Genomic DNA, 26,757 nt, shown 5'->3' with positions numbered 1-26,757 from the left:
AGAAAGAGGGGTAAACATCCTGTGATGTAGACATCATTGCAGGGTTTCTCCTAAATTTATCAGCCCAAATTATGGAATAAAATAAAATAGAAAATAAAATGTGGTGATAATAGGTAATGCTAAATAGGTTATAATGAAGTAACCCTTTTTGCTATTACATGTAAACATCTTTTGCATGTATAATAAATTCATTTTTCATGATTGATTGTCTTTTTTGAGGCCAAAAGTGAGGAGAGTTTGTGTCATCTTTGAAAAGACAGACATTTGCAGTGTCAATTCTTGCAGTATAGACGGGGCCTGAGACAGCAAATCAGAGCTCGGGAGGTGGGTTTTAAGAGAGAGAAAAAACTTGAGGTTCTTTCTGGGCCTTGATTTTGGGGTCTTTGAGTAGTGATAGAGACATACAGGAGTGGAGTAGAGATGACAGAAGGTCACTGACACAGCACAGTTGTGTTAAAAATAAAATGACTTCAGTCTGAGACCATGAAACTTGAAAAGAAATTTAAAAACAAAAACCATGGCATAGTTTATTTTATCGAATTCTTGGGACATGATACAACTTTAAAATGAGAAAATAAAAAAGATTTATGAAACGTTTGGATTAATTTGTAGGTGGCAGAAGAAATTGCTGAATTGAAATTGCCTGGGCTGGGACAGGACTGTGTGTCCTTTCTCTCATCACTTGCTCACCATTTGCTCCCCAGTGTCTCACCAACATATTGCCTGGCACATACTAGATAATCGATCAATAGCTGGTGAATGAATGAATACCTCGTGATTCTCAAGGTTTTTTTTTTCTTTTTCCCCTGGGAAATTAAGATTTTAATCATTAACTTATTTAATTTCAACATCTAGTGGCAAACACGGATCTATAAAATGCCCCTTGGTGTCACTTGTGGATGGACCTAATAAGCATACCATTAAATAGCCAAGTTTGGCATTTCTCACATTTTTATTACCAGCCCCACAAAATATATCCCTCCTGAATACCTCATTTCTTGTCCTATATCCCTCCCATCTCCCTAGATATTTAGCATGAATGTGTTTATTTCTATGTAGGTGTAGTCATCTTTATATTCTCATTTCCCCATCACTGTGCCTATAGTTATTTATTGTTTTTATGTGCTTGGTCATGATTTCTTCGTGTTTTTCTTGTAACCTCATCATACTATAAGTGTCCTAAAGTTTCTGAACATTTGTTATACGATGTAAAGCACTGAACAAATATAAGGTATTAAAGCTACAAAACTAAAATCAACATTTTGAGGACAATGAATCAACTTATTTTGAATTCTTTTTAAAATTCTATGTCTACTTAATAAGGTATAAGAAAAATGAGTATAAATGAAACTGAAAATTATCATGTAAAGGTAACCGATGATTACAGATATACTTTGTGCTATAATTGGGATATTAAGTTTACTGAGTAAGTTAGTGTATTTTGCTCAGCTTTATGTTTCGTTGTTTGAGAAACATAACATAAAGTAAACTGTAGCATTAAAAGCCAGCCTCATTGCAATTTATTTTTATAGCATTGTGCAAAACAACCCAAGCTGAAAGTACATTCGGGCACTGAGACCTAAATCCCTAAAGGTAAGAAAGTAGTTCCACAAACAGATGTGATCATGGATTCTGAGCTTATTTGCTTGTGGCAAAAAATAAAAGTACCAACTCAATAAGTTTTAATTTATAGGCATCTACACCAGAAAGCCTTTGGGCACTTTGAACAAAACTGACTAAAAATAAAATTTAGTAAAATAAAACCTAATCTGCCCAATTTGCCGTTCACACCACGGAATATAATTCCCCAAATGGCTAGTGGAAACATTTCTCCAGGTCTCTGCTAGGTGCTTTCCTGGACTTGCAGCTATGCTCTGCTCTAGAAGAGAGTCTTATGACTGGCTACATTCCTGGACACTGGAGAATGTGAAAGAGGACCCAGGGAGGGTCACTGAACCTCCAGAAGGTTTTCAGATATCCATGGCTCCACCTAACTTGTGGTCATGCAGACATGCAGAGCTTTTCTATTCCTACCCATGGGAAATATTATTTGCCCCTTTTCTCTAGCAGAAACTTCCTTTATATGTGTGTGTGTGTGTGTGTGTGTGTGTGTGTGTGTATTATATATATGTAATTATACATATAATTATAAACTGGGCTGGTATGTAATACGTATCTAAAGAGCAGCAAATTCTGTGATTCTACCACTGGACATTTGATATACTGAAAATCCTTATTCATGCAGAATATAAATGATAGAACAAAGAGATAGGTGTGTGGGCCTGACCTTGAAAGGAAGGTCTTTCCCCTGCAGGGCCTGCTTACCTCACATTTTGTTCTTCTAGGGTATCACTGGTGAACTCTAGTATATCAGCAGCTGTTCCCACAAACAGAAGGAGAAGCTGAGAGAGCTGGTCCCGAGTGATCCCGCCTCCGATGGGTAGAAGCCATCTTCCAATTATTAACATTAACAAAAACGTCTGATGGAGGCCCAAAGTCCAAACTTTCTCACATACTGTGGATAAGTTATTTACAAAAACTCTGGCCTGTTGAATAGAAAAGTCAGGCAGACAAAAGGAGTGTGAGCTACCACCTTGGAGAGAGAGGCCTTCTTACCGTGGCTTTCAATCAAGAGTTAGCTTTTACGGAAGGTCATTTTCAGAAAATGATTCTTCACTCACTAAAGAAAGCAAAACTCCTTTCAACCGAACACTGAAAAAAAAAAACTAACGTGGTCCTTAAAATGGAGTAGCTTTATAACTAGAAGTAATTTAAATCTTACATTTGCTAGTGGGATTGTGCCATATGATATTTAAAGAGCCAATTTTACAATGTTTTAAAGATCAATTCTCAATTTATTATACTCTGTAGCAAAGTATAACACATAGCAAAAATTTTTAAATCCCATATTAAAAACACAAAAATTCCTATATTTTTCTTTCAGAGACTTCAAGTCTGAATTTACTAATCTGGGAATATTTTAGTGTGGTACAAATCTTCTCTTTTGTTTTTTATTGCTTTAAAACATTACCATATCAAATAAGAAAATATATAAAATGTTTATTCGTTACCTAAATGTGAAGAAAGAGAATAACTATAAAATTATTTTTATTCTGAATATTTAACATATTATTCAAAGCCCCATAAGCTAGAATCTAAATTTTATTCTGCCCTTATTCTTGGACTCAGAAAAATTTACTTCCCATTCATGTATTCTGGATGATGTCTCTTGACCACTTAACTTCTAAATAAGTTTTAAAGTATGTTATTGGCCCTTATAGGTTGTGATCTTTTAAAGACTACAAGGGCATAGGTCACAAGTGGATTGGATAGTGATTCCACCTGATTTATACAAGTGACTTGACTATGTTTGTGCGAAATCTATTTATGCCTCTTGATTACTTGCTCATGTCAAGTATAAAAGTGAAGGGTGGATAAAAGACGAGGCAGGATGTCAACATGATTGAAGCCATGCAAGACGATCAGTAAGCTTTCATTTGCACACTTCTTTACTTTTCTTCTAGGAGACTTTACATACATCTTATTTAACTCTCACAGAAAGCAGACCAGCAGGGTAAATGTTAATATTTTCAATTGTCAGATAATAAATTGAGAGACAGAGAGATTAAGTGATTTGTTCAAAGGGTGATTGGAGCTTGAACTAGAACCCAAGGCTACTTCTGTTAAACCTCATAGAATGGATAGCCTATCTTACTGTTGAAACACGGTTCAGTGGTAGGCGTGTTGGCCTTGAGTCTCTCTTGTGTACCATTTTCTAATAGGCCATGGTTAGTTTGCCAAATATCAGGCATGTGAAGAACAAAGAATCGATTCTATTTTGGCTGGAAACCTTCCCTATTTTATTAAGATAAACACTCTAAAAAATACATAGGGCAGATCTCCATCTTTTAATTAAATCATTCCTTCACAAATATATGTATCTCTCTTTGTGCATATATTATCTGACCTAAGTGTTAAAAGTTCCTTAGGGCTACAAGTTAAATATATCTATTAATATATATAAGATACATATGCCTATTATGCATGTAAAATAAGTTTAATAAATATAAAAATATAACTTTTTGCAAATTCTTGAGCCAAAAAATTAAACAATTGGAAAATTTCCTTAGGAAAGAATGAACTGAAAGGTGTACAGAATGTTCTCCCCACCCAGTGAAAAGATGCTTTGCTAGATCCTTTAGTGTATGGTAGGAAAAGCTCTCACCGTCTTAATGATATCATCTGCTCTGTTGGTTTGTTCATGTGACATCAGAGTTTGATTGAAGTCTTCTTTGCTGCTGGTATTCTGTGACATTCCTTCAGATTGGCTACTGCAATACTAGGAATTTTGTAAAAAAGCAATACGTCAAAAAATACCATAATAGAGTTTAAAATGGCTTCGGTGTAGCTAACAGATTATGAGCAGATATGTGGACTTTCAACAGTAAGCATAAACATTTCCAAAAATCAGATTATAGGCTTGAGATAGAAAAGCACTTTTAAATTAATAAGAGAAGAGAGTCAACTATACATATCTTATTTTTCCACAAGTCTATGAGGATGTAGACTCTCTGAGTTCATTGTGGAGGGCTGTAGAATTTATGGATTGATAGCTGGGGCTCCTTTCTTGAACCCCGAAACAGTTGTAAAACAAACCAACGACCAATGACAGCATTAAAACATGTATGATCCTGGTCAGAGCATTCATACTAAGAGTTTATTTCTTGTCCTAAAGCCTCTTTATCTAAAATACCATTTTACTTAAGTAGATAATCCAATTGCTTTCAATCTTGCCTGTTAAGCACTGTAACAACCAGATAAATTAACATGTTCCCCACCAAAATATACATTTTAGTGTCAGTTTAGAAATCACTTTAAGCTATAGAAAATTTGACAATAGGCCTAAAATAAATGACATATTTTCCCCTCTTGTTCCTTCATTTTGCATGTAAATTTCTGCAAGTGATCTGTGCAAGATTTTTATCCAGCCAGATGCTGGGAATCTGAGGTAGAGAAAGAGAAGGAAAAAGTATATAAAAGAGAAAAAGGAGGGCACTTGAAAATGTAACTGTAGCCAATGATTATTTCACAAATGAGTAAAAAAAGAAAATAAGCATGAAGATTTTTTAAAACATCTGTAGGGCTAACATACTTTTAAAACACACACGCACACCCCACCACCACCAGCACCACACATCACACATTTGGATTTAGAGAGAAACTATTTTTTTTTCAGTGCTAAAGCTGTAAGAAGTATATTTTTCTTAATTATTCTGGATACTTCATCGGTCATTCTATGAGCTACTTGAAAAAACAGAAAAGTCTGTCAAGAAGCTATTTTTTCCTGCCCTTCATCAAAATAACTAGTGTCATGGGTGAAATGACAAGAATAATTAAGAAAAATGGCCATGTGCCATATCTCTAAGAGCAAAAATATAGCTGTTTACACATTTTTTTTGGTACAGCTAAGGCTCCAAGAAAAGATACTAAAGATAAAAAATTGAATCTTTGAACTAAGCAACAAATCCTCACTGCAGAGTGGTTTTGTGACCCTATCTAAGAACCAAATGGTCAATAGGAAACAAACTTCAACCACTTTGTTTGCAGGCAGGAAAGCAGATTGTCTATTAAAAGCAGTGACCTGGATATGTTTTTTACATCCTTATCACTAAAAATCCATAGACATCTTGTTATTTAAAAAAAAAAGTTATCTGCACTGCAGTATGAGTTAACTTGGTAGCAAATAGCTTTGTAGTCCACATTATGATATTATGACCTGAGTCCCTCTCCACTCTTGTCATTCTATTTATTATAAATTGATGAGACTTTCCTTTAAGTGGCAGCTGCAGTAAGATCATGAAGAACAACTGGTTTGACTCCTAAAACCTAACCTGACTGGTGGTGTTTTTATGGTAATATTATTTACATTCAGAATTGTATAGGTGAGTTCATGTAGATGGTCTGGGTGCCACCAAGTCACTTTCCATGGGCTCTGTCTTAAAAACACTTACTAGCTTCAAAAATATTCCTTTGGGCCAAACCAGACTGTGACACCATCAAGACCAGAAAGTTTCCATTGCTTTAATTATGACACTTCATCAACAGACCTGACTAAGAGTTAAGGTCCTAACTGTTATCATAACCATTTTGTTTCCATTCGTGTAGAGCAAGCCAGATCCAGGAATGCAGGTACCGAATTGATCATCTAGGAGAAATGTCTTCATGAAATAGGTCAGGATGTTTTCCTAATGCCAAGTCATAGATTAGAACATTTAGGATGCAGAGTAAGTGGAAAATGTGAAAGGAAATTAAATTACTCTTCCTGTCATGAAAAATTCAGATGATTTTGATGCAAACTCCTCTAAAACACAGAACACATGACTGAGAAAGGCAGAGTGGTTTAACAGAGTAGAGGTCAAGATTTAGCTTCTAAGCCCTAGAACTGTTGTTGATTAGCTGTGTGGCTTTGAGAAAATTACTTAACCTTTCTGACTGTCCAGGTCCTCTTCTATAAAATAGAAATATGTAAACCATGACTAACTTCTGGAGTTGTTGGGCTCAAAAATGAGAAAATGTTTCTGAAAATACTTTGAAACAAAGGGGCTCTACGAAGAAAAGTGATTATTATCTCAACCAAAATTTCCTAAATGAATGGACTAAGAGACTTGCTGTACCTCCCCTTATTCTGCCATTTCTTATCTCTTTAAACACAATTCCAATACTTTTTTGCCTCTCTTTCTCTCACCCTTTTCTACTTCCATCTCTGCCCACCCTGCCCAATTCAGTCTCTGGGCTTTCATTTTAATTTTCAGTGTCAAAAACCATTACCACTAAAGGTCCAATTTCTTTTGTAGTATGAAAATTAGAGAGCCACTGCCTGGGGCTCAAAAATCTTTTTTTATTAAAAAGAGAGCTTTTGGTTGCATGCTATTTGTTGTAATGGGATTTGACCTGTATATCAATTAACTGTGCAACGCATTTACATTATAAAAGCATTTGGGGAAATGAATTTTTATTGTGGAGGATAGCCATGTCACAGAATTGTATAGGAAGGAAAAAAATGGTTCCAATCACCAGAGCTGATTTCCATACCCCTGAAAGTAGTAAGCAGTAAAGAAATTGAAACAGTCCCCTAACTCCTTATTGTACAGTTCTTAAAAGCCATGTAACTTGAACCAACCAATCTGCTGCTACAAAAATACTTTCGCTACAGACACAGAGCCTATGACTAATATTTTTTAAACAGGACATTTAAGGCAACAAATGTTTCCTTCAAGCCTATATTACTAGTATGTGCTTGTGGAATTCTTCAGAAATAGTGCACAGAGCGAAATTCCCCTCTGTGTGCCTAAAATTTGGAGCGAGCACTTTCCAAATAAGATTTGAATATCTGGAACATGTATGAGAGGCTTAACTTTGCTATGAAATGACCGATTGTAGCAAAGAAATCTGTATAGGGGCAAATTCTCACAGATCTTGCCTAAAGGATTTTATCAGTGAAGGTAATATGATAATATTATATCAAAACTACGATTTATCTGTAAAACATAGTCTTGTACCTGAACCTTGAAGATGTGAAATCCAGGCTGGAGTTTGATGGACTTTACTAACTGACCTCCCCAGTCTTGTGCAAGGGCATTCCCAACAATAAATGGCAGAATCCAGTCTAGATCTTGCTACCTAGGGTTACCCATGCAAGAAGCAACTCACTTAAAAATCAGTACCTCTCTATATATTTGGATTAGGGACTCTTATTGGAAGCCACTGTTTGTTTTCTAGGTCAATGTGGTCCTAATACGTAGAGCCCACCTTTCCCAATGCTAGGTCCCATGACTCCCCTCCTTTATCCTTATTTCTGGGCTCTAGAGTAAAATTCTTCTTTCATTAAGACAGCTCATGGGACCCCTAAAAGTGAATCTCCTGTAATCTGCAAAGCCTGTATTTTCAGACAGACTATTTCAAATAGCCCCTCTAAGTTTGATTGCATTTATGTAGCAGAGTACAGATTATGGGGCTTCTCTTTTGTTTTCGTTGTTCCTGAAAATGTCATTTGATAGATTCTAGATTATTGAGCCCTGCCCATTCTTAGCACAATATAGAAACTCATTGAAGCTGCAAGGATTAAAACCAAATTTTTACACATACTCCAACCATGTAAATAAACTCTAGCATATTGGAGGAGGGTCTTAAGAACAAGATCTCTAAGACAAATTGTTAATTAATTATGTAATCTTAAGTCTTAAATGAACATAATATTTTTATTGGTTTTGACAGATCGTGGATTCACTTCCTTTTGCTGATGGCCTCTTATTTATTCAATTCTTGATAACTCCAGTTCCTTAGAAAAGTGCATTTCTGGCACAAATCAGATTTTAATATGAAAGTAGTTTATTGCTGAATATTCCACTTTCCTGCTTTTCAAAAGACATACCTGGGTCTCATGGTGCATTTCAAGAAGCCATAATGATGGAACGATGCTAATCAGATATAAAAATATGGCTGGTGAAAACCTGTGAAGAGGAAGAAAAAGATAGTTCAGCTTTTACAAGAAATTTAAAAAAAGAAAGAACAAATGCACATACCCTGACCACACTGTGTCAAACCTTTTTACCTCGTGTTCATTTCAATGAGGAAGAAAGCATTATGTGATTTCTGCCATATGGATTATAGAGAAACAAAGTAACTGTAAAAGGCACTAGCAGCTGTCATTCTCACTGAATTTCTAATCCAATTAATAGATGTTAATTTTAACAAGGTTTAATGGGACACTGCCAATTAGTTTCAGGCACAAAACTGGATATTTTGTATTTAATATGTTTTAGAAAAAGCAAACACAGCAATAGTAAATCTTAGATTTTTCAACATTGCAATTTCAGGAAGATTTGCTACATTTTTCAACATTAACCTGGAATTCTGAGAGCTCCAATAATAACATCCTGCTAGAACACAAAAATCAGATGATAATGAATAGGAATAAGAAAAAGTCAGCTGGCTTTATGTGTATCTGCTAAACCTACTAAAAATAAAAATACCAACAAACAACAGCACATGAGAGGTTTGGGATTTTTTTAAAAGGCTATCTATATTCATTATTTTCGGACTCAAAATTCAGAGGGCAATCCAAAGAGTGGGCTTCTGTAGTCAGACACGCTCAGTTTCAAATGTCAGTTTTGCCATTGACCTCTCAGTTTGCTTCCTAATCCACAAAATGGGGACAGTCACTGTATTAGTCAGCTTGGGTTGCCATAACAAAATGCCATCGACTGGGTGGCTTAAACAACAGAAATTAATTTTCTCACACTTCTGGAAGTAGGAAGTCCAAGAGAGGATTCCAGTATGGTATGGTGGGAGTGTGGCAAGGGCTCTCAGCCTGGTTTGTAGACAACCACCTTCTCGCTGTGTCCTCACGTGCCTTTCCTCGGTGCATGCACATCACAAGGAGAGAAAGAGAGATCTCTCTCTCTTTCTTCTCTTCTTATAAGGCCACCAATCTTATTGGAGTAGGACTCCAATCTTATGACCTCATTTAACCTTAATAACTTCCTAAAAGCTCTACCTCTAAATACAGTCACATTGGGGGTTAGGGCTTCAACATTTGAATTTTGGGGGAACACAATTCAGTCCTCAGAAGTCAATATTTATCTCACAGGAGTTTTTATTACTCTTTCTATAAAGCAGTGCCTGGCAGACGTGGGCATTCAATAAATGACAGCTGTTATTAGTATTATTATGGGACATTATGCAATGAAATCATGTTCTTAGAAATTTGAAATAAGATAAAAATAATACACTTTCCAAATTTATTCCTTCAAATTTTATTTTATTTTAGGTTGGACTCTTTCTTTATAGACCATCTCAAAGTCAAAATTGTAATTTTATTAAATTTTATTTTATTCATATAATTTTATTAAAATACTTTAGTATACACATGTGATGGTTTAAAATGGCCTGAAAAATAGAAATGCTAATTGTTCAACAAATAGAGTTATTTAAGATGAAATGGTCCTAAACCATAATATTATAAGCCAGGAGGGAAAAGTGAACCAACCTAAATGGAAGAGAACATTTAGAACAGACTTTTTTAAAGCTATTAACCCTTTCACTAATGTCTCCTTTCAACTTCTGGGGAGAGGGAGGGAAAAAGGGTAGGAAAAAGAAGGGTCTTGAAAAAAAATCAATATTTAATATAAACACTACCCCACCTTTGATTTCCTGCAAAAAGCAATTTTGAAACAAAAGGTTATGGGTTATGATATTATTAAAATCTGACTTGGAAAATGGCTGGGCTGCAGAGAGATATCAAAAACCCCCATGTTGAACATGTTCTTAAAAAGAAAAGGAACAATTAATTCTTTGACCTTACATGTCAAGGGAAATATCAGGAGAGAATATTTCCTTCGTGAAATTGGGAAAGGAAATGAATACTAGTAGGAGGAACAGTTAGAATATGTAAATATCTGTTGGCTGGACTGCAATTTTGTTGACTCTTTGGGGATTAATTTTGGGATTAACTCCCCTAACAGTACTGTTAGAATAATAATCTAGGGAAATCAGAGACTGAACATATAATAGCTCTTGAAAGAGGTTAAAAATAAAACAAACAATAACCCTTAACATCTTCTATGTATAAGATTTATTTCTATAATTGCAAAAAAATTACCATCCTGTTTCAATTTGTCTGATTACATCAAAAACAAAAAACTTCAAGATCCAAGATTTTCTGAGTTGCCTATTACAGAAAACTTAAATTCCATAGTCTGATACTTGAAGGCTCTATTGTCTAGTCTTACCTCCACTTCCCCTGACTCTTCCCTCACCACATCCTATCAAGCTGAGCAACTCAGTAATTCCAACCTACTGTGAATTTAAAGCAAAAAAAAGAAATGAAATGTATTGGAAAGTTTCCCTCACTTTAATGCCTCTTTATTAAACTTTTTTGACCTGAATGAAAAGAGAGTTAGAAAGAAGGAATCACATTGAGGGCGCAAGAATTAATGATATTCGACTCAGTCCATAGACTCTTTCCCCATATTTCCCACCTCTTAACGCTACACCTAAGAGGATTCGCTGGAATTTCAAGTGGCTTCCAGGTAGAGTTACCAATGAAGTACATAGTGCCACAGAGTGATCAGAATCAGGAGTTTCCTTCTCTACTTCCTCTCTCTCTAACTCCCCAGTAGCAGGCTGTGGTAGTTATGCAGTGAAATCTTTAAAAAGCTTATGGAGAACGTAAAATCTCCATTATCTGAAGAAGTATTGAAAAATGGATAAATAGATTTTATTTTGGATATGAAGAATAAGTTTCAGCCATATATAGCACACATTTTGTTTAACTAACCATGGATTCCTGTTAAGAACAAAGTGCTCTCTGTCTTTTCAGCTTGGTTGATCTGAGAAGAGAGGTTCTGAAATGGCTTCAGAGCAAATGTCCCTCCAAATTATGACTGCCTGTTTTGGAATGCTCTCCTCTCACAACTCTACTCATCAAAATCCCGCCTGTATTTCAAAGGCATAGCAGGAGTTAATCTTAACTTATATTTACCTTATGACCCAACACATTCTCCACTGTTTTCTATTTATGTGTATATGACTTAGCTTTCCTACTAAGTTCCTTAAAGGCAGATCCTGAGTCTTACATCTCTTTCCTCTTCCCTTTCCTTCATCTTTTCTTATCCTCAGGAATATCAGGTGTCTTAGTAAGTCTTTAGTTAATGCTTATTAAGCAAATGCTTAAATGCTTGAACGCCTTAATTTATGAATAAAGAGAGGACTGAGCAAATGAAGTGAATGGAGGCTACTGGCCTCTACAAGGACATTTTATTTCCATTTCAGGAGGTCTAGTAGCAAGTACGCTCCTGGTGTCCCTTGAGGAATTGTTACACTGCAGTAGACATTTCACAAACCTAGGAGACCCAAATTTGAATCTTGCCTCTTCCAAGGTTGTGGACATTCGCTACCTTCCCTGAGACTCAATGTCCCTATCTATAACATGGAGATAATAATATCTACCTGATAGGGTGGTTGTGAAGATTAAATGAGGCAGTGTGTGCCATGGGCTTGATATTTTACATGCTCAGTGCATGTGAGTAGCTGCCTTTTCTAGGTTCCACTCTGCAAATAAACTCACAGCTGCATAGTTAGTACCTACACTTAAAGAGGACCCAGAGGACCCCAGTCTAGAACACTATTTCTTCAAATAACTCACAATCACTCCTATTTTTAAACTGTGATTCTCAAAACTAAACCTATTTGAGACTCCTTGAATAAAGGGGAGTTGTTTATACTGCTGAGGATGTCATTATGCCTAAATTCACACTCAACGTTAAGGCAATTGCTGTCATGCCCTCATGGTTTGCATGGACCATTTGCCCACCATGACCTATAAAATGCTGCACAATGCTTGCCCACCTCGTGGGTTCTGTTGCTTACCATTCTTCCTCACTGTGTTCCTATCACAGCGCTTTTCTTTCAGTTCTGGAAAAAAGCTAAGCGCCTTCCTAACTCAGGCCTTCACGCATGTGTTTCTTTCCCTTGAAATGCCTCTCTCCCTCACTTTTCACCTGATTATCTCCTTCTCATAGTTCCTGTCAGCTATAGGGGACTCCACAGAAAACTTTCCTCATCCCTCCAGTCTAAATTAGATCTCCTTGTTATGCTTGTCCCATAGGACTCTTCACTTTTACCCATAGATTTTCAAAACTCATAATTATATATGTGCACATGTATATGTGTGTGTATGTTTGCTGTTGCTTTATTGTCTCCCAGCAACTCTAAGTAGTGCAAACAAAAGAACTGTGTCTGTCTGCTCATCATTACACCCTCGGCAGCTTGCACAGGGCCCAGCACATGGTGGGCTCCCCACAAATGTTCAGTGATTTGAATAGGCCCCAGTTGATTTACAGTTCCTACTTTCTTTTTTTTTTTTGTGAGGAAGATCAGCCCTGAGCTAACATCCGTGCTAATCCTCCTCTTTTTCTGAGGAATACCGGCTCTGAGCTAACATCTATTGCCAATCCTTCTCTTTTTTTTTCCCCCCAAAGTCCCAGTAGATAGTTGTATGTCATAGCTGCACATCCTTCTAGTTGCTGTATGTGGGACTCGGCCTCAGCATGGCTGGAGAAGTGGTGCCTCGGTGCACACCCAGGATCCGAACCCAGGCCGCCAGTAGCGGAGCCTGCGCACTTAACCGCTGAGCCACGGGGCCGGCCCTACAGTTCCTACTTTCTTGATGCTCTGTGGTTGGTTTAACTAAAAATCTCTTCTAGAAATATCTTGATAAACTGATTCTTATCAGAAGTTTTACTGAGGGAAACAAATTATTCTGTTCTCGTATGAATTTAATATTGTTTTGCTACTAGGAAAGATATAGTATTTCAAGGTGACATTTTAGCCGTTACTTACTGTTTTGAAGGTTTGCCATATTCTTGATGATGCATTGTCAGTGCAATTCATTTTTGGAACCAAGGAGAATGTGAATTTTAGAAAATAAAAAGTAGGCCTGATCCCACTCTTTTCTGTGTAATTAATCAAATTGTATGCCCTTTCTTAGGAGCTACCAAATCATTTTACTCCAGTCTTCACATCTTAATGGCATCGGAAGTAAATAGATGCCAAGTACTTTGTGTGAAGACTAATACCATAGAAGGGTCTAGCCAACTCAGAAATAACTTAAATCAGCTTTCTTGATACTTGTTTATAAAAATAAGACATACTGTTCATAGACTAACAGAAACTGATAAATGTATGATTAAATAAGTCACATCCAAGTGGGAATTTTTTACAAAATTGATAATACCCTATTACTAATGAGTTATCTGCCCTTAGAGACTCAGATTTATTAGAATACCAATTACCACAATCCTGTCAGAATACAGAAGATCTCCAATATTAATACTTTAATGCCAAATTACTTGGCCTTTGCTCAGCTATTTTTTCTAAATCAAAACCTTCCTAAAGATAGTCTTTCTCTCCATGTAAATTTCTGTTTGTTTATTTTTTATTGCACAGCCTTTAGCCAACATACCTCTTATCTCTAAAGTACACAGCAGGAGTACCATCCTAAAGGATTTTTTCTTTATTTGTTTGTGTACTTATTTGTTTACTAATCAAATATGTTTATAGTTGTTGGTACATGCTAGACACCACTCCACTCTTAAAGAGCTATACCCATTGTTTTTTTTTCAGTTCATTTCATCCAAAAATAAGATATGATTTATCATACAAAGTTGTGATTTCAACAAATTATAATGTTTTTCACAAAATGATTATGTCATGACATTTAGCAATTTAGCCCTGCAATGGATTCTATTTACTTCAACTCACCATTATTCTAGCATTAGGATTCCATTTTCCTCTTTCTAAAAATGACAGTTATTGTTGTTTTCACATTGAAAAAGTAACATTGGTTACTTTTAGAAGCCAAAGTAACATTTTAGAAACATATAACAATATAAATAAGCAAACAGAAGAAAAATTAAGCATAGTATCACCCACTACCCTGTTTAACTTTTCTCTCTACGAACAGATGATTCTAGTCTTCTAATAATATGCATAAATCTGAAAATAGATAATATTTAAGTGAACCAAAATTTTCCAAAATTACTTTGATGTGAATTGTAATTTTATTTGTATTTCACGTCTCAGTATTTCCTACTCTACAGAGGCAGAGTGGAGTTGTAAGGATACTAGACCCAAGTTTCAAAATCTTACCTTAAACCTCCTTGAGTGTCCTCAATAAAATTTCTGGAACACTTTATAATAATAGGCCTACTTTCATGGAAATCAAGAAACTAGGTCAGGACACCCTTTCGTGAGCCCCTAAACCCTGTCTAATAATTTAAAGATTGTCTGTCCTCCTTATATGTAGACTGCTTTCTCTAAGTAGGCCTTAACATCCATGATTTCCACCTGGGCTACCTAGCAAGGGCTTTCTATTAGTACATGGGGAAAGAGTGGCCAAAATGACAGCCTCAACGTATCAGCTACCACTTTGCAGCCCCTCAAAGTGCACCCAATGCTTTTGCAGAACACAACCCCTGAACGCCTGGGAAGTCAGTAATCTGATCCCAGCCACCACCTATATGTCTTCTTAACTAGCATGCCCCTGACAATCACCTCTCTCCCAGAGCCCTTTCTCTGTATCTGCCCACTGGGGAGGGAGGAATGCCACAACTAAATGGCCATAAGCCCATGAGAACTCCTTCCAAAAGGGAAAATTGAATATGGAGTGTGTATGTTTTAATAGGTGCCAAGATCAAACGATAGGTTTTGTCCCTGATCTTGCAGGGGAGCAGACTAACAACAAGAACAGAAGAGACAGGGAGGAGTTTCAAATGGGTTGGGACTATCCACTGCAATGGAATCATTTTTTATACTTCCAAAGCCTTTGAAGAATGCCCACATTTAGGTTTTGCAAAAAGGAAAACACTTCTGAGGGTGAATATTAGGGGTCTTACTGATAGTTTTCATTGCATGTTGCCAGTTTTTTTTTAATAAAGTCATATTCCCAAACTATGATATAAACCAGTAGCAATATTAGTACTATATACCTCACTTAACTTAAAATTGTCCAAGAGTATATCTAAAGCAAGAACAAGCTTTATTAAAATTAAAGTTGCTCATATTCAAACCTTAGCAGGATGCTTCAGTATGACTAAACTAGTTATAGGAACAAAATATGCATCAATTTTAGGATCTACATCCTATTTTTCTCATAAAATTTCTGAAGCAAAGAAAATCATGACATCTTTCTAAAAGAATTGGTTCCAAATGAAACTCTAAGTGCTGCCATCATGATATTCTGTCGACCTGAAAAATCCTTCTCTCTTTCCTCCACTCTGGTAAACCATCAGCTACTTCAAAGGGCAGTACATAAATCACTTACCTGAGAAATTTTCCTTGTCTAACAAGCCTACTGTACTGATTTTTATTCTACTGTACTGTATCTTTATTCTTCAGCCTTTCTGCACTCTTGGGCCTAATTTGTGGGAAATTATTTGGTTCTCAGAGTGTTGTTTTGTCCTGTCCTCCTATAACTGCATATATTTTATATTCCTTCAAGAATACCATCATAGTACCTAATACAATAAATGGTTATTTAATGAATAAGTGAACTTAAGCACTAATGACTACTGGAATTTTAATGGTCTCTGAGAGGATAAAATGCACTATGGAATTATTTTTGTAATGTTTTAATTTATTTCATTCTACAAAAGACAATGGTGTGTATTTCTGTTCTGTAGAAGAAATTGTTCTTCACTTTAGGACCAAAAATAAAGACAATCTAGAATTTTCCCCCTCTTCTGTTTTCTTTTATATCCTGTTTGCTTTTTTTATTTTATTTTATTATTTTATTTCATTTTTTTTGTGAGGAAGATCATCGCTGAGCTAACATCCATGCCAATCCTCCTCCTTTTGCTGAGGAAGACCGGCCCCGAGCTGACATCCATTAACCAAGCCTCCTCCCTTTCTTTCCCTTTTTCTCCCCAAAGCCCCAGCAGTTAGTTGTATGTCATAGTTGAACATCCTTCTAGTTGCTGCACGTGGGACGCCGCCTCAGCATGGCCGGACAAGCAGTGCGTCGGTGCATGCCCGGGATCCGAACCCGGGTCGCCAGCAGCGGAGCGCACGCACCCAACCGCTACGCCAGGGGGCCGGCCCCCTCCTGTTTGCTTTTATCAGGATGTCTGCTTGTACGGCAGCGTCTCTGAGCCATGTCCGTGTGTAGTCTGAACTTTTCTACATTCTATTCTAACCAAAATCATCTCAGTGCTCATTGGCAGGTTATCTGGGATTTACCTACCCAATTTTGAAAAAGAAAAAATGCTTCCACCCTTTCTCCAATATAGGGAATCGTTGACCCTAAAAATTGATGTAGTTGTACTGTCCACAAGCAAAACCCAGCTTGTTTATTGAAAGCAGAGCACAATAGGCTGATGGAGTTCAGTCCTGGGATGGGAAATCTTCTCTAAACCTTGGCTTCCTCAGGTACAAGTAGGAGTCAAGAACAGTACCACCAGTGCTATTGTGAGGAGTGAATGAGGTAATGCATGCAATGCAAATGCCTGGCTCAATAACTGCTCACCAGATGCTAGGAATTGTTTTTACAATTTATTATTACTAGTTGTGACTTTAGATAAGTGATCTAGCCTTGCTATGCAGCAGTGTCTTCATCATAAAAGGGTGATAAAGATGAAAACTAAGTCATAGGGTCATTGTGAGGATTACATGAGATAATGGATGTAAAGCTGGCTTGGAGCATTGTCAGCGCTCAATAATTGATGACTGTTACCACCTCCATTATCACCATCACCATCACCTTCATCATCATTCTCATTACTATTATTAACAGACTGTCAGAAAATGGCGTAGCCAATTTATTAGGAAGTTATTCCAGGTGGATTAAAATAGGTGTGTGGAGCAGGAGGCTCCATCAGGGTAATAAGAAAGCAAAGGATACTGTAGGACCTGCCCAGGGCTGGCAGCAGCACTCATGGTAGAGAGGACCTTTTTTTTCTTAAAGATTACTAACTTTTATTCTAATAAGCATAGAACATTCAGTCAGTGGTACACCAGCTACCTCTTTGAGGTCAGTCAGACAAATGAAAGATAAAACATAAACCCCTTCCCTAAACAACCATAGGTGGTAGGTTTATATTCAGAGAAAAGAAACAAAATCAGTCCCTACCTTGGCATTTTATATTAACAATCTGTGTACGTCCTTAGTATTATTTCAATGAGACTTTCAAAGAAAGTTCATTTTTTGATACCTGAATATAAAACTATTTTATTTAAAAAAAAAAAAAAAAAAAAACACTGGTTTTCTTTAGCAAAATGATTTATACACATGGGGTCTAACTCTCCCGATACCAGTCCTTCAGAGGAATTTCCAGAGTAATAAGGGACACGCACATGGGGAGAATGAATCTTAACGTAAAGGTGAATTTTCCATTGTCGGAAAAGAAGTTCAACTATTCAGATTTGTCCTGTTGCTGTATGCATAATAATGCTACTGAGGTGAGAAGGAGAAATGCGTGAAATTTAGAAGTAGGGATATATTTATGCCGACTCATGGGAGCTGCCCACACTAATTTGCATGTTGTTTTTCTTCCAGTCAAGTAGAGGAAGTTACAAAATATTATAACTTTAATTTTCAGTTCTAAATGTCTCAGTCATAGGGTCCACACACCCATGGAGAAAGCATGGACATCATTCAATGGCTCAATTTCTTGGGAGTCCCATTCTAAATACAGACATAATTATTGCTTTGACCCCAAGTCCCTTGTGAAATAAATGAAAATATGACTTTTTCTTGGTAATTCAAGATAGGCTAAGACTCTTCCTCCTAAACCATGACTCAGATCAAGGAAAAGCAAAGTCATTTTCTGGTATTATTCGGTGTGTGCTTCTAAAAAGGATGCAAATGTAAGTTACCCTTTTGCATTGACCGCAAGGCTCAGGATATAAAACGCATACACACGAACACATGTGAGGATAATGAATATAATTAAACTGTATGCACACTGCAGGCAGGGCTGATAAACCCAATGCACAGTGTAAAGTGCTACTGGAATAACTAAAAAGCTAAGGAGAGATTTTGGGAAATATGGACAGCAAGTGTGAACAAGGAGAGAAATAGTCTATCTGCTGGGAGAATTGCCAGCGCCCAAGTTGGCCATATGGAAATCACAGGATCTCCTTCCAAATCCCTCCATTTCATCCTCTCTGATATCTAAAAAAGATCAGCAGAAGAGTACTTTTATTTCCCAACTTTCTCTCTGGCATTTCTGTAGACAGTTTTGGTGGAGGAAGATATATATTACCAAATACTACAGAATTACATCATACAAAGAGGTTCTCCTACACTACTCAAAACTTGTTCAAGATCAGACTTTAGATGGTATCTGTCAAGTCTAGGTTTTTCGTTTCTACTGTTGAACCTTCTAAATACAATTGAGTAATCAAAACAGATTTCTTTGAGCTTTTACAAAATTTATTTGAACTTGAAATCAATCTAGGATAGAATCTTTTCTGATTTCTAATTTTTATTTCCTGTTTTCAGTCAGGAGCCACCCAGACATTTCCTAACATATGATGTTTCAAATGAGGTGTGGTAAAGACATAAAATTTAGAAGGAATTTTTCACTTGGAGGCAGGGGAACATGGGGAGGAGAAGAGACAAGGAACAGTAGAAAAGAAAGTCAGTATTTGTCTGTCTTCTGGGACGATGTCAGAATGTCCCAAGGCACACTTGGTTCTTCTCATGCCTGGCTCCTTCTCTTCTCTAACAGACCCAGCTCAAATATCACCTCCCCAGTGAGGCCTCTGACCACCCAGTGCAAGCTTCCCTGGGTACTCCATCCCTCTATAACCCACATCACCTAGGCCTTCACAGTTCTGGTCACTCATTTGTTTACTTGCTTGTTGTTACTTATTAGCTCCTTTATTTATCATTTACTTTATTTTCTGAGTCCCCTGACAAAAATGTGAGTTATTTCAGGGCAGGATCTTACCTGTTTTATTCAATTCCATATTCTTGGCACTCAAACAACGTCTAACACATATTATATGTTCCAGATATATGTGTTGAATGAAGAATGATAGAGCTCTGTGATTCCTCGAGAGAAATCTGCTCATGTTTCCCTACACTCTCCTCCCTCAGGACGTCTTTTACCTACGCAGCCTTTGCACTCCTCTCTCCAGATGTAGATCTTATCCATTTTTCATGCTACAGCTCAGATGCCCTAAAGTCTCATCTCTTCGCTCCCCCCCCCACAGTACTCCTCATCATATCTTTTCTTTAAATTGTTAAAGACAGCAGTGGGTCAGAGCGTGAGCTTGGAGTCTTAATATCCCTGCTCTCCCAATTGCCAACTAAATGATCCTAGGTAAAATGATTTAATAGCTCTGTGCCTCAGTTTTCTCAACTAAAAATGGGAGGAAACAGAGAAACAGAAAATAATTACAAATGTTATCACGATCAAATGGGATTATCAGTGTAGAACATGTGAAAGAGCCTAAACAGAGTAAATGCTAAATGTTTATAATCCTTCTTATTCCCATGCACGTGAGCACTTAATCAAAATGCTACCTTTTATTTTAAAATTTCAAATGTGTTTGTTTTCTGTTTCTTCTGCCTTGTCACGCAGTGTCTAGCACAGTATCATGCTTACTTAGTTGGCAATTCAACAAACAGTTGTCTGACTGAACTTAATAAAGGAAGAGGGAAAGAGAGATAACAAAGAAAGGTGACCACATAGGTGCGGTATTTGTATTAACTCAATTATATTTCCCTTGTATTCTTGCAATTCTGATGAATAAAACTCAGTGCTTAAAATTCTGTCCTTTTGCCAGTAAATTCAACTTAGATTTCTACTTATTCTCAGATACCTCCTGCGTTCAAGTGAACAGGCTTCAAACTTGTCACATTCTTGGTAATTTTTCTATCCCCTAAGGAATATTTTATCAGTATTGGCTGGAAAGCAACTAAAATATTGTCTTCTATTTGACTTTACCTAAATCATAATTCACAGATCCATTGGATTGTTGCCCAGTCCATAGAAAATAAAATCACAAAAAAATAAAGCAAAGTGATACTAATATCCATCTTATAGAAATGTAAGTGAAAATGCAGGTGAAATAAATAAATACTAGGTGAAAAGGAGCAAATTTCGCTAGCACACATTGATAGGACTTAACAAGGGACGTGTCGTTGGCTTACTCTCTCTATCCTATAGGATTTCAGCAAATTAAACTTCTCCAACTGGCAAGTTATGAGTGTTGACGTAATGTTGCCTGTCCCTGGACAGCTGAGTTCAGCAGCTTTAGTTCCATTTTTCCTTTCCAAAGGATAGCTAAAGAAACATTCTTTGGACAAGTGTGATATGTTTGCTACAGTTCAAGAAATTTGGCTCACATTTTCCTCTATAGCTCTGTTTATTGTTCCATGATGTCTGTAGATTTGATTTGTTTGGGGCCAGGTGCAAATTTTAGTAAAAAGAACAATGTTCAAACTAGCCCGGAATAGTCTAAAGGAGGTTCATGGGTCTGATGTTCCCGAAAAGAAATTTTCACCTCATGTGTGTACAGAGTTTAGTCTACCATTCAGGCATTATTTGATTGATCGATTGATTGGTTGGTTGATTTTCAGTATGGGGGAGTTTCTCCTTCTTCTTTTTCTTGACTTAATAGATAATGTATTCAGTTGATACAAAGGGAATTCTTTGACAAGTCCTTTTTTTAAGAAAATGAGACCATAATATACATAACCCCGTAACTTTACTCTCCTGACAACATACCATGGACATCCTTCTAGGTCAATAGCTAAAATCTAGTTCATTATTTTTAATACCAGCAAAATATTCTATAGTGTGGGTATAATACAATTTTTCAACCATTCTATTGATGGATAATCAGGTTGCTTTGGGCTTAGTTTCCACTAACATGATGGAAATTAATATTTTTATACATATGTCTTCACACATTGGTACTTTTGGTTCTATAATGTAGATTCCAAAATGTAAGACCAATGGATCGAAAGACATATCTATATATCTATATTTATCTAGATCTCTATATATTAACATTTTCCTGTATAAAGTTATAGATACTGCCATAATATTTACTTTATCTTTTTTTTATTCTATCGGCCTAGATTTTCTGATGAAAACATTTTTTAACACTCAAAAACAACAAAACATTATGCCTTGTTTTACTCAGAAAACTTGGACTCAGAAATGAAATATGCCCCAAATCAAACCCTTTTTAATTGTTGCCATGTTATTTCAAGGACAATTTCCTTTTTTTCTTTTTTAGCACTCTATCCTCTAATTTTTTTTCAAACTTGTGACACAATGGCATGTGGGCTTTGTCCACCATAAAAATGACCATATCTGCAGACTTAGTTGCATTTGGTAACATCAGTAGAACAAAGCATTACATCGTACTTCTATTTAGATCATTTACAAAGACTCATTTGTTCCTGAAATTTTATAATAAGCCAAATCTATCAGCTTTGTTTCTCTGCTTATTTTCAAATGTTAGCCTAGATACTAAGCCAGCAAGATTTTTTTTAAGTAGTGCTATAATGTACATCATGGGCCTGTTCTGAAATAAAGATGAGAATTTCTTTTCTACTTTTTGGCTCTGAACTAATGGTTTATTGGCCAGTCTCTCAAGTAAATTTTTTTGACTTGTGCAGACTGAAAATGTGTCCAGTTGACACAGAATATTTTTTAATAAGAAAAAAAAAGAAAAACCTTAGGATCTAGAAAAGACCATTTCTTTTTTATTTGTTGACCATCAAGATATATTATTTCATTTAATTCTTTTATAACCTCTGAGATGAGGAAACTGAGGCTCAGAAAGGTTAAGTAACTTGCTCAATGCCTCACAGCAAGTAGAAAAGCTCTGATTTTACTCCATTGTGTCTCTGATTTTGAGGCCACACTCTAAACACAACGATGTCCTCAGTTCTTTATTGAACTTGTCGCATTGACCATCACCCACTTTGCCCCAATCTTTTTTCCACTCTTGCTTGTAAATTACACGTCAGTCTGAGTCAGCTGTCAATGATGATATAGACATGGAGGTAAACTTCCATTGGCTACAGTAATTCTACATAACTGGAGTGGAATTTTGACTTAACCTGAGCTAAGGTCTGTGGTCTACCCTTGGAGAGGGAGGTGGAATATTTCGGTGCTGTTGAGCTGGTCCCTTTTCTGAGGTTGACATTTCTCCCAGAAGCTCTGATGGTTGGTAGCAGGACTACTTAAATGCAACATTTTTCACCCTCAGAGTTCATCCTCCTGTTACTGAAGGTATTTCTACCCTAGCATACTAAAGCTACTCAGTAAAAAGTAAATCAATGTCATCTGACCTGCTGGGTGAACACTTTTCACTCATTTTGTTTCTTTAACCCTAAGGCTTATTTAGGAAGCTAATGCCATTTTTCTTTGAGATTTCCAGGAGACACACTGGAAAGTACCTCAGATCTCTATTGTTTAGTAAGCTGTTCACCGGGGGCGTGGGGTAGAGAACAGTAACATTCCAATGCTCATCGTATTCAAGTAGGATTCTACTGAATAATTTTTTCATTGATAATTCTAGAAATTTTTTAACAGTGGAAAATTTAAGCAAGATTCACATTTTAAGAGACACGTTCTCTTCCTGGGACTGTCACGAAATACACCGCCTTTTGCAGTTTAATACGTAAAACGGTAGAGAAAGTTTGGGTTTTTTGTTGGTTTTTTTTCCTGAATATGGTGGCTAAGTATAATGCCATAGTATATGTAACTCTTGAATTGGCTAATACTATTTTCTTCCTTCTCATAGCATTAGGTATTTTAAAAAGTATTGACATATAAGAAAACACAGCCTCGTTGTTTTTAAAAATCAATACAGGAAGAGGACTAACTTGGAGAAGTTTGGGATGAAAATCTACTGGATGTGGAGGGATGGAGGTGGAGGCTGTTTGTAAAGGGCGAGAGAATCTTTTTCCAATTCTTCTATTGCCATTCAAGTCTTTGGGAAGGAAATAAAGCACCATGCAGAGCCTCCAACAGTCCTTGCACGTTGAGGTTAAGTCTGAACCACTACCTACTGGTCCCTCCACCAGCGTCCCAACTCGTCTTTGACAAGATGGCCTATTAACCAAGCTCCGAAGAAGCAACCAACCGGGGACATCTGAGGCTGGTGCCATGCCAGGGCGCCAGAGGCTGGAAGGAAGCGAAGAGTCTGAAATCACAGACGTGCTGCGAGGGCTTCTCGCCCTGGGAGGCTGCCGGAAAACGACAAGCTCTTGCAAAAGTCACTGATGCTCAGCGAAGGGCATTCCCACATCTGCATGAACGCAGACTAACCCGTGCACACCCACACATTCCCAATTCGAAGAACAAGGCACACGCCACTCTCCTTGCCCCACAACTCCCCCACTTCGGAGCACTTTCTGCAGAGCAGGCAAGCCCTTTCCTTCTTTTTTCTCATCTTCCAAGTTCCCAAACCTGGGACTGGGTGACGCGCGGCTGCGTTCACGGCTCGAGCCTTCCCAGTGTTGCCCTGGGACCCTGCGGGTACTCCTGGCTTGCCCACGAGACACGCAAGCATCTCGCGCTCCTTTGAAGCTCCCAGCAAGGACAAAGGGGGTCCGAATCCGAGGAAAGAATCGGCGGGCTGCTAGGAGATGGGCTCTTGGGCTGCGAGTGCCATGGGGGACGGTACCTGGGGACCCCGCGCGCCCTCCCTCTCCCGGGGTACGCTCACCATTTGTAGCCTCTGCCGCGCTTGAACTTGAGGGTAAGCGCAGTCTCCAGAAGGAGCAAGAGGTTGAGCAGCGCGAGCAGCCAGTACCACGGTTCCTTCTTCACCTCGGTCACTCGCCAGACCCCAACCAGCGAGTGAAGCACGAACAGCAGGCGGGTGGCCAGGGCGTTGAGCAGCACCAGTCCCTCCATGCCGGCCGGCGCGCTCTGCCCGCGGCCCCTCGCCTGCGCCCGGCGGACCCCGCCAGGAGCACCCGAGCCCGCCCTTGGGCGGAACGTGACAGCTCCGAGACCCGCCGCTGCAATCGTCCCTCTGCACCCTCCCGCGCCGTGGAGCAGGAGAGGGCGGCTCGCCCCTCCCCCAAACTTCCTGAGAACTCTTGGGGGAGAATCTAAAGCTCGCTTTTCTAGATTGCTGGGCTTTCCAGAGACTCTGGGGCTGCGCTGCCCCGACTTCTGGGCGTCATTCTCCAGCGCTGCCCATCCCCCTCCCAATCCCGGGAGCCAGTCTCCATCCCTGCCCTCTACCCCCACCCCACCCCCAGGCCTCCATGGGGTCCCCAAGAACTCCCCCACTCTGAGGGATTGGAAAGAGGAGGGAGGTGGACTGAAGGTCAGGATGCAGCTTAATCAGAAAAGGGGAGTGGCATGCATCTGTGGCACCTCCTCCTTGCCTTTCAAACACTGCAGGACTTGAATTCATTCACGCTTCTTCTAAGAACAGGCTCTCAGAGTGACTCGAAGCTGGGACCGAGGAGGGCCAAAGAACCCGCTGTCCAAGCAGTTTTAGAAACGCAGTTTCCTGCCCAGTTTGAAGAACTAAAACTTCCCAGGACCAGAGGAAATCTGATGCGCTGGGCTTTCTGAGAGCTCCCTGCTCCTTACATAGCGAAGAGGTAGCCCGGGTCACTTCTACTCTTTGGGCACGGTGTCCAAGAACAGGAGTGTCCCTCGCCCCCACCCCACCCCCACACCCCTAGTATTTTTTTCTGAAAGGATATAGAGTAGCAAGACAGGAAGGCAGACGGGAAAGTGAGGGAGGAGATAGAAGAGAAAGCCAGGAGTTAGATTAAAAGGTGAAATCATGGAGCCTGGCACTGCACCCTGGAGATCAATGACCCGTGAATTAACTCTGGTCTTTCCAGCGTCTGAGGCAAAGAGGGCACTGAAGTCAGAGTTTCCCAAAACACTCTCATGATTTTCGTTTCCTTGTTAGGTTTCCTACCACCTGTACCACTATTTACCTAACATTTTTCTTTAAATGAACTCAAATTTTTACTGAAATAACTTTAAAAAGGAAACTTATGTCACTTATAAATGGAAAATCAGTATAGTTGGCTATAGATGGAAGGTAATTACAAAAATAAATAAAATAAAATAAAACTGAGTTATTGAAATCTCACTAGATATTAACTATCACCTTCCAAGGCTCTGTGTCTCAGCCTCTGTCTTCCTGGGGAGATAAAGAAATGCTAGTCGTATCACTACCAAGCAGGAATGCTCTCTTGATCACTTTAGTAAAACTGAAAGAAAAATGCAAAGGGAATATCTTTCTTGCTTAGGTTTATTCAACTTATAAAATCATCCCATATCTTTCTTAAATTAGGTTGAAAAACTCTGATTACACAATTGTCTTCATTAGGTGAAAAAAACTCCAACTGCTTAGAAGCAGCTCAGTTATTTCTGGTACTGTGATTAGGGAGATTTTTTTTTTACTGTGGGTCTGCATTCTCTCATATCTTGTAGGAAACTCAGCAGTGATTTCCTGGTGCTGCTTATCATAGTGCCCTTCAGTGTGGGCTGATGGCACAGTGACCTGTGACCGCACACTATTCAGTGACGCATGAGAACCCAGTAGACCGATGCAGCAGGAGGCAGTGAGGTATGGGCATCGGAGCCCTAGGGCCGGGCCAACTGGCTGCCTTGGACTCCTGGCTCAGCCGCTTAATAGTGTTGTAACCTTGGCACCTCAGTTTCCTGATCTCTAAATGGGGTACGAAGCTTATCAATTCATAGAGCCATTGTGGAGATCAAATGAGATAATCCTTACAAAGCGCCTGGCAGGTAATAAGTGCTTGCTAAATGTTGGCGATTGTTGCTTGGACCGAGAAAGTTAATCCAGGGCAGCCACTCTGATGAACTGAGACAAGTAATAGTAGGAGAAGAGCGGAGAAACATGACATTCCTTAGGCCTGTCAAAACTCTCCAGCAAAACACCACCAGGAACACATCTGTTGCTCAGCAAGTTGAGTTTATTACTTTTTTAGGGAGAGAAAACACACTTCATGGGGAACCGTGGGGCATCTCAGTAAGAGGTGTTAAAAGGTTTGAAAGGATCTGGGCTCGTGGTAGGTGATTTTTAGGGAAGGTTGAAGAAAGTGGGGCTTTACTCTAAATTGGATGCTATCAGGAAGTGGGGCTAATTCTATGACAGGGTGCCTTAATAAAGCTTATTTAGATAGGGGGATGTTTGGTCATTTTTGTGGTTTGGACAATGTTC

At 38.3% G+C, this 26,757-nt stretch overlaps 1 protein-coding gene across 1 annotated transcript in view; it reads right to left on the bottom strand.

Annotated features, from left to right (window-relative positions):
• Window positions 1-24,738, bottom strand: part of TMEM26 (transmembrane protein 26) — a 39,001-nt gene extending 14,263 nt beyond the window's left edge. The window contains exons 1-4 of the mRNA XM_004427097.3: window positions 24,259-24,738; window positions 8,432-8,510; window positions 4,226-4,339; window positions 2,326-2,546 (exon numbers count right to left, since the gene is read on the bottom strand). Of these exons, the coding sequence (XP_004427154.1) occupies window positions 2,326-2,546; window positions 4,226-4,339; window positions 8,432-8,510; window positions 24,259-24,449 (605 nt within the window). The 5' untranslated portion in view covers window positions 24,450-24,738. The remainder of the gene's footprint in view (window positions 1-2,325; window positions 2,547-4,225; window positions 4,340-8,431; window positions 8,511-24,258) is intronic.
• Window positions 24,739-26,757: the final 2,019 nt, after the last annotated feature.

The sequence above is a fragment of the Ceratotherium simum genome, chromosome 6 (assembly GCF_057802395.1).
Source record: "Ceratotherium simum simum isolate JZ-2026a chromosome 6, ASM5780239v1, whole genome shotgun sequence".
Lineage (NCBI taxonomy): Eukaryota > Metazoa > Chordata > Mammalia > Perissodactyla > Rhinocerotidae > Ceratotherium > Ceratotherium simum.
This window is presented reverse-complemented; position numbering and strand designations above follow the sequence as displayed.